Raw genomic sequence first — 12,002 nt, forward strand, 5'->3', positions numbered from 1 at the left:
GCTACATCACTGTGATGCTACATCACTGTGATGCTACATCACTGTGATCCACTGTCCTGCTACATCACTGTGATCCACTGTCCTGCTACTGTTGCATCACTGTCCTGCACAGTACAGGACACAAAATGATTTAACTGCCCCTCTAAATTGTAGAAGGTAGCGACCCTATGGTAAATGTGTTAAAATAATAATTAAGTGAGATTGTGTCGAAAATGTATATAACTAGCCCACATGTTAGTAGGCTAATTATTCCCAATTCTTCTGTAGTGAACAGTGTTAGAGGGGTCTGATGAGCCGACCACATAACCTGTCTAACCAGGATCTTTTGTGTGTTACCAGGTACAAAATATTGTCATTTGATTGTACATTGTTTATTATTTCATGTTATTATATTAACCATTATATGAGGAAGCAGCCCATGTGAACGGTGTTCAAGGGGTCTGATGAGCCGACCACATAACCTGTCTAACCAGGATCTTTTGTGTGTTACCAGAATAAACCACCCAAGACCGTGGAGCAAGTGTCTGTCATTCAATTAAAAAAAGTACACAACGCATTGGTTATACTAGCACGCAGGCTAACATGCCGCAGTTGGAAGCTAACATGCAGGCTAACATGGAGAAGTGGGAAGCTAACATGCAGGCTAACATGGAGAAGTGGGCAGCTAGCTTGCAGGCTAACATGGCGACATGGGAAGCTAGCATGCGGGCTAACACGGCGCAGTGGGAAGCTAGCATGCAGGCTAACACGGAGCAGTGGGCAGCTAACATGCGGGCTGGCACCCAAGCTGAAATGCAGATGGTCCAGGACATACGAGCTAGCACATGGGATATGGAGTTAACTAACCAGGCTATCCAGCGACATCGATGGACTTGGGGCTAACGTGGAGTTGGACTGTGGCGAGGCCTGGCCGGAGAAGGAGCTGCAAGCTAACATGGAAGCTAACACGAGGAATATGACGCAGCAAGCGATACAAGCTAGCGTGATGATGGGCCGCAGCGAGGCCTGGTTGGAGAGGGAGCTGCAAGCTAACATGGCCAACACGCGGAATGGACTCGATGCAAAGCGGGGTGTTCGGAGGAACATGGAGGCTGGATCGGGAGAGGTGAAACGGACGGCCCCCGGGGGAGGGACAGGGAGACGCTGGATACAATCGGACCAACCAGGACTCGGGCACCGAGGTAGGCCGGACCATCCGCACACCCGCCCGGGCAGGCCAAGATACAAACACGGAGGCCACACACACCAACAGGGACCCGAACACCGAGATCAACCGGACCAGCCAGAACTCGAATAACGAAGTCTCACACACCAAGCAGGACTCGAGCACTGAGGACATACACACCGACCAAGATTCAATATCACATATGCATATAATTAGATAATGAATGGAGGTTATGATTCGAGACTGCATACAACACACAGACCACTGGAAATATGGGGAAATTGGGACTTGATTCAATAACATATAATACAAATAACACGTACTAGACTAAACTGAACACACATGACGCACAACTAAGCATATTATTTGATAGTGAATGGAGGTTATGGTTCGAGACACAATGCAGATAACACACAGACCGCTGGGAATACAGACAAGGTAAACGCATTAGTTGGGGAGGTTGGGACTTGATTCGGGACATATAGTACAAAGAACACGTACTAGACTAAACTGTAGACACTAGCACACAGGACACACAAATAGGATGACAGGGAACATGGGGAATCACATTCCGAGACCGGACCGGGAGCTCTGGAACTACTAACATATGAAAGATAAAAATTCAAATAAAATGTTGGACAATAATAGGGACATTGGAGAATCCCCATTGGGGATATCTACGTTGTTATAGGAGGGGCCCTCTCCAGGAGAGCCTTACCCCTCCAACCCGCCAACAGGGGTTAAACGGGGTTAAAAGAATTACCTGGGAAGTGCCAATTGGCATTAGTCTTCTTTTATATTATTTTCTTCTCAGTTATGTTAGAATAGCAGTTGCTTTAAATGTGCACATGGACAAATATGAAGGACAAGATTTCAAAATGTTGGACATGAAGAGAGGCTTGGAGAATCTCCTTTGGGGGATATCTCCGTCTCTGGGGGGGGGGGGGCTTCTCCAGTAAGAGGGCTGATCCCCCCCCAAACCACCAATCGGGGAAAGAGTGCTAACCATATAACCATTTATGTTCACTTAATTTTTTCTTATTGTGTTGTTAGTTAAATTTTCCATAAATATATGCGGTGATGTCGGTGACATGGGAGGTACAGAGGTGGGCAGGCTGGGTTCAGTGGGGGGGGAGTGTTGGGGGGAGGGACCATCGTTCCGGCGGTTCGACCCGGGGGAGGGGGGGCCTTGCGTGTTGTGGGATTGGTGTGGGGGGGGGTGGGGTTTCCTGGGGCCCTCGGGCGCCGTGGCCTGTGCGGTCTGGTCACCGGGCCAGGGGGGCACCAGGCTTGGGGTAGCGGGGGTCGGGGGATCATTGAGGCGTGGTGCTTTGGCCTTCTGCGGGTCTGGGCTTGGGGTCCTCGGGGGCCTGGCGGTCGGGCGGGGGCGGGTGGGAGCTCTAGGTGCTCCAGGATATGGGGGTGTTCTGTTTCTCGGGGAGGAGGGCGGGGTTTCTCTCAGGGGTATCAAAGCGGCTGGGCTTTGCCCGGCGGGGTCCTGTGTGTTGGGGGGTCGGTGGGCGTGGGGTGGGGCTCTCGGTGACATGGGAAATGGCGGGCTTGGCTCGGTGGGGGGGAGTCCCCTATCCTTTACTCTACTGGGCTGGCCCAATTGATTCAAGGGACCCGTGTCGCCGGGGGCCCGGTGGCGCACGCATCGGCCTGGGATATCGGGGGCTCCTATGGGCTTAACTCAGGGGGGGGGACGTAGGGGGAGGGGGACCATCGTTTCCGCAGTTTGGCCCGGGAGAGTGGGGTCTTGGATGTTGTGGGGTCGTCGGCTGTAGGGTGGGGTGCTGGGTGGCATGGGAGGTAGCGGGCTTGGCTCGGTGGGGGGGAGTACCACCCCTCGCCCCTCTACTGGGCCTGGCCCAATCAAATTCAAGGTACCCGTGTCGCCGAATACTCGGCCACGCGTGAGACGGCCCTGGGATGTGGAGGAGCCCTGTTTCTGGGGGTAGATGGCGGGAGGGGGTGGACCCCTCTCATGGAGGTCTGGGAGGCTGAGCGCGGCCGAATTCAAGGGGCCCAAGTGGATGTACTGTTGTGTTGTTGATGTCATTGTAGGTATGCTGTAAGTGTTGTTTGTCTATAAATGTTAATAAAAAAATTAAGTTAACATTTTTTTTTTATTGCTTCCAGGTCTACTCCACATTTGATTAAAGGGACACTTCACCAAAAAACAATGCTGACTTATTTTGCACATAATCTCACACACATTTTTGCACACATTAATTTAGTTTGACAGTTATTGAGAGTAAATTAGTTTGAATGTGGCCACCATGTGATGTCATCGGGGACATTGAATCCTTGTGTTGTGTTCATTACAGCTCAATGTTATGATAAGGTGGCAGTCCTTATAAGACAAGGTATTGCTATTTTCTCATCTACATCATTTCATGGTTCAGCAAAATTAATCAGCATTGTTTTTTGGTGAAGTTCCCCTTTAAAGCTATCTATACTTATGGCCTTCTCTGCATCTCTTTTTTCATTCTCCCATCCTCTTCCATTCATTCCTCTCTCTACAGTACGCCGAGTGCTTCTTCTTCAACGTGGAGGAGCGGGAGAGGAGGAAGGTGTTTTCCCTACCATCCCACAATTGTCCTGCCTTGCTTCTCTCTCTCCCGTCTATCCTTCAATCCAACATTCCCTCTCTACTTTACTTCAGTCGGGACAGAGCTTTAACAGAGCATACCACGGGCCATAGAGTACAGTAGAATCTCATTTATATGAACCTCAGAGTTCCCAACTGACCGGTTCAATAAACCGGCCTGACATAATGTTCCTGTATGTTTTTTTCTTACCCCTAAGCCTGCTACTTCACCTGGCTGTTGCATATCTAAACACATTATATCTTATAAACACATTTTTCGCCAAATGTTGCACTTAGAAAGAACTTTACAATGTACTTCAATGAATACAAAAAATACCCATGTCTTTTTTACACATATTTCAATAATACGACAATAACATTTCAGTCTAATGAACGTCCTCTAGTCTCGAGGAGTTCAGGAAAACAGGGTTCTGTTTAGAAGCAGATACAAGCAGATAGAAGCTGAGGTATTAGTGAGTGAATACATGAATGAGGAAACTTGACTCCACCACTAAGCACCCAACCTCAGGCCAACCACAGGCAATCACATATTCTCCAATAGCAACAGTATTAACGTTACATATGTAGATATCCAAGGCTGAGACTGGTCTAAAACCAGTCTTACACAAAGGGCATTCAAACATGGGTAAAATTATATATATTAACTACACTGTTCTGGTTACACAATTTCTCTCTTTCTCTCTCCCTCTCTCTCTTTCTCTCTCTATATAGATACAACATCTATTTCAATTATATATAGAGATTGGCAAAGGTGAATACAGCGCAATGATGGTTCCCAGGTGTATTATAAGCTTCTTCTTATGCGTTCATCACAATAGGGCCAATATGTAAATGCAAGGATGTAATTTTGAGTCCACAGAGCAGAGTGCAGTTGTAGCCTCATGGCATGTATAATAGCCTCTTCTATAGAGCGCCAAGAAGCTTGTGAACAACCACACTCATCTAAACTTACCTTCGCGTGGGGTACGTCTGGGAGTGTTGCATGCATGCATTTATTTTGAGTTTATGGACCTTATGGTATTCTTGTTTTTTCTTGACTTACTGTGTTACTGTTTTTTTTTTCTTCTTGACTTGTTTAAAGAAGACGTGTCTCTGTTAAGCACTTTGAGTTGCACTCCGTGTATGAAAGGTGCTATATGACTTGACTTAAGCCTTTGCACTCCCTGCGGAGCATAGGCCACTGACGATTTCTTTCCATGTTGCGCGGTTTTTGGCCTCCCAAACGATGTTGTGCCATCCCAGTCCAGCCTCTTTCATTTCCCCTTCCCAAGAACGGCGCCAGGTGTTTCGAGGCCTGCCGCATTTCCTCTTTCCAGGTGGGTTCCATCGTAGGGCTTGCCGGGTGATGTTTGTGTCTTCCTTTCTCAGGGTATGGCCTATCCACATCCACTTTCTCTTCTTTATTTCTTCTGGCGGGGGTAGTTGTTTTGTGCGCTCCCACAGGTCCAGATTTGTAATGACATTTGGCCATCTCACTCTTATGCGGCGGAGGCAGGAATTTATGAAGGACTGTACTTTCTGCTTCAGCCCTACGGTTGTCTTCCAGGTCTCCGAGCCATACAGGAGGACTGATTTAACATTGGAGTTAAAGATCCTCAGCTTTGTGTTGGTTTTTATTTCGCGAGACCTCCATACTCGACCAAGTAGGTTGTATGCCGTTCTTGCTTTTCCGATTCGCACTCTGATGTCTTCTTCTGGTGCTATATAAATGAAGATTATTATTATTATTATTATTATTAACTGTAAGGACAAGTAGTATCATTTAAAATTGGGAAGATTCCCAATCATTAGAGCAGAGAGGCTGATTCTTGGGCATTTCTGATTCTAGATCAAATAACTACATAATGCATCAGAATTTTTCAAAGATTACAAGTGCATATTGCAGATAGATATTAGCAATAATAGATAAGAAAAGTAATATGCCATCTGCATAAATTGCTATTTAGTGTACTGTGCCTTTAATCATGACTGGTTCTATGTGTAGGTATTAGGTAATATAAAATGCTTCTGGGTAAGTAAAATTAAATTACATGACGTTGCGTCACCCCAGGAGATCTGAAAATTAATTTCAGTATGCTGTGATGTAAGCTAGTGAAGCGTAGCGGTACGTATACAGCTGTGATATGAAGTTAGCAAAACATAGCGGTACAGACAGCAGGGAACCAGCAACCACTTGACTCTAAATAGAACACAGACTAGTCTGTATCTTTTGGAGCTCTGCTGACCTCAATCCTATTGTTCAGCCCACAGGACACCAGAGGAGCAGATCAGCCAGCTAATTAGATTAACGAGCACTCATCCACCTGCCACTCATCTTCATCTCTCATCCACCTGCCACTCATCTTCATCTCTCCTCCTACACACACACACACCTCCCGCTTCAGCCTGCCATCCCTCCATAAAATCTTTATTATTATTAATCGTAGTTTCTTTTTTCCTCTCCCCATGCCTGTGGTGCATTCCACCACTGTGCAATGGACAAAATGACTGCAGCAACGTGAATTGGAAGAGGTAAACTAAAATACTCACAGTACTTGTCAGAGAGAGAGAGAGAGAGAGAGAGAAGCTGACAAGGTTCTTATACACTATATTACACTCATCTGTTTGCTCACTCACTCTCACTCGCATCACCTGTGTGTGTGTGTGTGTACCGTACATGTATTGTATTTGCATTCCAAATCTGATCACATCATAATAACCATTTGTGTGTGCATTTCAAAGCTGATTGAATACATGACTCAACGGGCTCACTACATTAGCAACCTTGCACTATCTAACCCAGCCCTCTGTTTCACACTAGTAGTGCACTTGAATGGTGTTAGGGAGGTTTATAGTATAGTATAATATAGTTATAGTTAAGTATAGTTATAATATAGTTATAGTGGTTGTATAGGCTTCATTTAGCACAGTTGAAACAATTCAACTTGACTGCATATGGTTCATATCTTTTTTTCTTTTTATTTGAATTGAATGAAGGAATTTTGTCTATTTTGGCTGTCGTCATCATCAGCCTTTTCCACTGTCCACTGAAGGGGGGGGTCAAGGCCCCAATGCTCGCCAGGTGCTTCTCTTGCGTAGCTTGTTCTCCAGAGTCAGACAAGAAGATATATACCAATTTCTTCTCTGTGTATTCAATAGAAAGCTATCCAGCTGCAAGCTAGCCTAGCTTAGCACAAATTAATTGAAGCAGATATGGACCATTAGCCTAGCAGTTGGCCAGAAACACCTCTTCTAGTATTTTAAGCTAGGCTAGTGGTCCGTATCCGCTTCCATTCATTTGTGCTATGCTAGGCTAGCTTGTAGCCGGATAGCTTCTAGCTTCTCATCTGACTCTGGAGAAGACGGTAATTTCCCATAATGTTGCTGTGTTCCTTTAACTTGAGCACATAAGTATCGATAGTTAGTGGTAACTAACTAGTAGTAGAACCTCTTTTGACCAAGCCAGAGGCATTAATCAGAGAGGTTAGCTTCAAAGCCAGGCATCTCATGTACAGCGTCACAATGTGTGTGTGTGTGTGTGTGTGTGTGTGTGCGTGCAGGCTGTTCTAATTGTAGTTGCTAACTATAATCACCTTGTCACCTTTCATTGTGTTCTTCTTCTGTCTTTTCCCATCTCCGTTTGTCTTCCCCGGACCGGTCTCCTAATTTGTTTCCTCTCACCCAGAGGTTGGCGGAGGCACTGGTGTGCTTCATAAGTAGCCGGCTGCAGCCAGGCATGTTGCAGGTGTGCCTGCGCACGCTTCGCATCCTCTCCCGCGACCGGCAGGCCTTGGGGCCCCTGGTCACAGAGAACGCCCTCCTCACCCTAGCACACCTGGGGGGCATCGGCTCCAGCCCCCTGCACCACGAGAAAGAGGAGGAGGAGGAGGAGGTGGACAGCCAGCTCCCAAGAAGTGGTGTGAGTACTTGTGAGTGTGCTGCCATGCCTAATGCCAAGCCGTCAGCCGCCGAAGGTGTGGAAGCTAATGCCGGCGGTGTGAATGTGGAAACCTTGGCCCAAACCTGCACTTTGACACCCATCACAAGAAGCCAAGATGGCGGGGTGTCCTGCTCTGTCGATGCTGCCGGGAATCGCCACAGCAACCCTTCCGCCACCCCTGGGACATCAGGCGATTGGTGCTTCTGCCGCTGGAGGCGTGATGGAGGTCACGGGGTTCTGGCTCGCAGGAAGAGGGATGCCAGGGAGGAGGGGGGCGAGGAGGAGGAAAAGGAGGAGGATGGGGAGGTGTGGAGGAGGGAGGCTATGAAAGCCTTGTGCAACGTCATCTACAACAGCCAGAGGGCGCAGGAGAGGGCCAGCTCTTTAAGGTGAGCAAGCTGATTGATGACACCCTGAGTCACTAACTGATTCATCATACAATACATCATCCTCCGCACTGAAGTTTGATCGCAATGCCTCTATCGCGCTGTGCCTCTTTTGGGAGAAAATAACTCAGGGAGTAAACAGGGATTAGGAGATAATAACTCAGGGAGTAAACGGGATTAGGAGAAAATAACTCATTACCTCTTAGTTTTAGGTCACTTGGAAATTCATAAGCGTAATATTAAATGTCCAGGTAGAGAAATTAGGAAATATCCTACAGGTGACTGGGGAAAATAGGCCTGAAAACAGATCAAACCTAACTTTTCACAATGGTGTGAATGCTCAATGGTGGCCAGTGTTAGAAAGTAATTGCTTTATTTAACTTGATGCACTACAGTTTGTATACAGGCCAAATACAATGGCAGTCAATAGAAACGGTGTCTGTGTTGAGTGTGTTCCCAAAAGTAGGCGTGGCCGTGGAAAAAGCCAAAGTACCGGGATATGCCAGTGTGAATTGTGATGAATTGTGATGAATTGCGATGAATGCATTACTCTCTGCACAGTACATTTCTAACTCAGTTTGAGTAAAATTTACTCTGCGAAATTTACTGTGACGGAAATTAATAAATTTAGAATGAGAGAATCCATTATGATGCATCATTCTGTTGCTGATGTGTTGTGTTGTGTTGCATTTCAGTTGTTCATACGTTGGATTTATGTGTTACTTTTGTGTTGAAAATTTAGAAATTTTGTAATTTGGATGGAGATATGGGATCCTTGCGTAGGGGCGTAGCTGGAGATTCTGGGCCCCATGAAAGAATCAATTTGTGGGCCCCCAATCCATGGGAGCGTGCATTAGCGCGCAAACTTAAAAAATGTGGGGCATTTATTTATTGATGAAAACGCATAATATGGTTTTTACCTATACATTCGGATCAGCAGTTCAGCACCTGAACTGTTGGTGGGTGAGCCTAGTAAAGGATGTCGCATTGCGTTGGTCCAATGAATGGACCAATGCAATAGTCTACCACAGAACCTTGAGTCGCACTAGGCTAGGCATATATTTTCCCCTACTCTTGTGACAATGTTTTCTGATACTTAACTCAACATACAAAAGCTGTTACTTGTCCTGTTTCTCTGTAATCCCATCTCCAACACAAATAGTCTACTCAAGCACACTATTAGGTTGACAGACACTTACATTTTGATGTGCTCTGTAGTATAGAATCACTCATTCTGTCAAACAGAGTAACAAGCACCTGTTTGTTTCTTTTGTGATGTTTTTTTTAATACAGGCAATTATACTTTTGAGTCATCTACATTAACTTACTTTAGGATAATAATAAAACCATATTAATAACAAGATAATAATAGTGTTCCCCCCCCCCCCCCCCAGTGCTGGGCCATCCTACCCCCCCCCCCCCCCCCCAAGCTACTCCCTTTGACTCTGCATGTACTTTGCAACAATATTAAAAAAAATAAATAAATAAAAACGCAATATGCAATCAATGTGACCGCAGTGTTAGAATGAAAGCACTCTGTGACGAATTGAATTTTAAATTCCTTATGGAAGACAGAGAGGGTCATCTCTCTGTTCTCTCCCTTCCTTCCGCTGACTTTCTTTCAGACTGCTTTCTGGTCTGACTGAGGACCTATCTCAAACCCTGCCCTCTTTTCTTGATCCTCCAATCACAGCTGTCGCTTACCTCGGACTTCCTCGGTAAGCGACAGCTGTGATTGGAGGATCAAGAAAAGGGGCAGGGTTTGAGATAGGTATCCAGTTGTCAGTTTTATGAGTTGCGACTCCTCTTCCTGCTGACAGCTCTGAGGCCCGAACTCAGGTGCCAGCTTCAACAGGTAGGAAGTGTGGGAGGGCCAAGGATTTACAGTCTGTGTTTCTATAAATTAACGCCTCAACCATTTATTTTTTATTTGGACACCATATAGAGGCAATTTAAATTAATTAAATGTATTCACCCCTTCATCTAATTATTCTCTCTCTCTCCTCCCTCTCCAAGGAGCATGGTGTGTCCATGCTAACTACAGCCCTGGAGCAGTGCCTGGCTGTGCGTTGGGGAGAGGGGCATGAGGTGCTCAATGACCGCGAGTCGTCCCCTGTCCCCAGGGAGGTGGCTCAGCGTGCCATGGAGATCCTCAAGACCCTCTTCAACATCACCTACAGCCTCCACAGGCAGGAACCGGACGAGGTGAGGCGGAGACACTTTTGATATGAGCAGGACTACATTTTCAGGTAACCAGCCTCAGTAGCGAAGCCTGGTCGAGTGGTCGGCCCGCAAAAAGGTGAAATAGTGTGGTGAGTTTCTTTGATACGCGACCCGGTGAGTTTTCATAACAGACATGGTTCTGGTGTCAGTGGTGGAACTATGCTCTGCAGGGTTGCCCCAGGAAAGTAGTTAGTGGAGGTGCTAAGTGGCTCAGAGTAAGGGGGGAAAGCAGCCGTGCAATGTGTGCCCATAGCTGATTCGTGTTTTTTATATACATTTTCTTTTCATTTGACAACACAACATCAACATCAACAATAATAATAATAATAATAATAATAATAATAATAATAATAATAATAATAATAATAATAATAATAATAATAATAATAATAATAATAATAATAATAATAATAATAATAATAATAATAATGACAAGATAATAATAAATACAGACCAATATTTATATAAATACAAAATACACGATACCAAGTAAAAAATGAAAACACACCAAACAACACAAAAGACATTAGACAATAGACACCCCTTTTATTCTTATATTTTTATTTGTATTTATATTAGCCTGAATGTACCTCCCTTCCCCCCTCCCCTGTTATGCTATGACCCCTGCATTTCCCCCAAGGGGATTAATAAAGATACAGCTTATGTTATCGTATCTTATATTATCTTATCTTACAAAGCATGCCAGTTTTATTCCAGAGCAGCTTTGGCTGAGCACCGGAGGTTGGAGTCTGAGGTTTTAATGAATACAAATTCATCAATTTGGGCTGATATTTGTGTTGAAACCCTGCCCTGTGGGCGTGTTGCTTATTAACAGCGGAACAGTGCAAAAATGCTTCCGCTTTCGTCACCGCACGCCACTACGGTAATGCGCCTTTCTTTTCACGCCCGCTTAGACAAATGCATGCATTTCCGCGTACATTGCAACGAATCACTTGGAACCTCGGCTGTCTTTAACTATGAGTGAACACAACGCAACATTGTAACGTTAGCGAACCTCGGCTGTCTTTAACTATGAGTGAACACAATGCAACATTGTAACGTTAACGTGTACTTTACTATGGAATATAGTATATTATCGCGACGCGTCGTCAGACTAAACAGTGTTGTGAACACAACACATTGTAACGTTAACGTGTACTTCGCGACGCGTCGTCAGACTAAAGTGTTGTGAACACAACACATTGTAACGTTAACGTGTACTTTACTATGGAATATAGTATATTATCGCGACGCGTCGTCAGACTAAACAGTGTTGTGAACACAACACATTGTAACGTTAACGTGTACTTCGCGACGCATCGTCAGACTAAACAGTGTTGTGAACACAACACATTGTAACGTTAACGTGTACTTTACTATGGAATATCAGAAGAAACTACTCAACCTCGGCTGTCTTTAACTATGAATGAACACAACACTCACCATGTTTAGATAATAAAGTACTCAACCTCTACTTGTCTACTGTCTGACTGAACACAACACTCTAACTAACTTACCATGTTTAGATAATGAAGTACTCAACCTCTACTGTATTTAACTATGAGTGAACACAACACTCTAACTTACCATCTTTAGATAATGAAGTACTCAACCTCTACTGTATTTAACTATGAGTGAACACAACACTCTAACTTACCATGTTTAGATAATGAAGTACTCAACCTCTACTGTATT

General features: G+C 45.1%; 1 protein-coding gene across 1 annotated transcript in view; it reads left to right on the plus strand.

Moving 5' to 3' along the window:
* Positions 1 to 988: 988 nt before the first annotated feature.
* The window catches only part of LOC311240539 (chaperone Ric-8A), a gene marked incomplete at both ends in the record, with an annotated part of 54,833 nt that continues 43,819 nt past the window's right edge, over positions 989 to 12,002 (plus strand). Inside the window, 4 exons of the mRNA XM_084329118.1 lie at positions 989 to 1,105; positions 7,444 to 8,087; positions 9,864 to 9,939; positions 10,101 to 10,289. Coding sequence (XP_084185244.1) covers positions 989 to 1,105; positions 7,444 to 8,087; positions 9,864 to 9,939; positions 10,101 to 10,289 — 1,026 coding nt within the window. The remainder of the gene's footprint in view (positions 1,106 to 7,443; positions 8,088 to 9,863; positions 9,940 to 10,100; positions 10,290 to 12,002) is intronic.

This window comes from Notolepis coatsorum, assembly GCF_963971535.1.
Source record: "Notolepis coatsorum genome assembly, chromosome: 14".
NCBI classification, from domain to species: Eukaryota; Metazoa; Chordata; class Actinopteri; order Aulopiformes; family Paralepididae; genus Notolepis; species Notolepis coatsorum.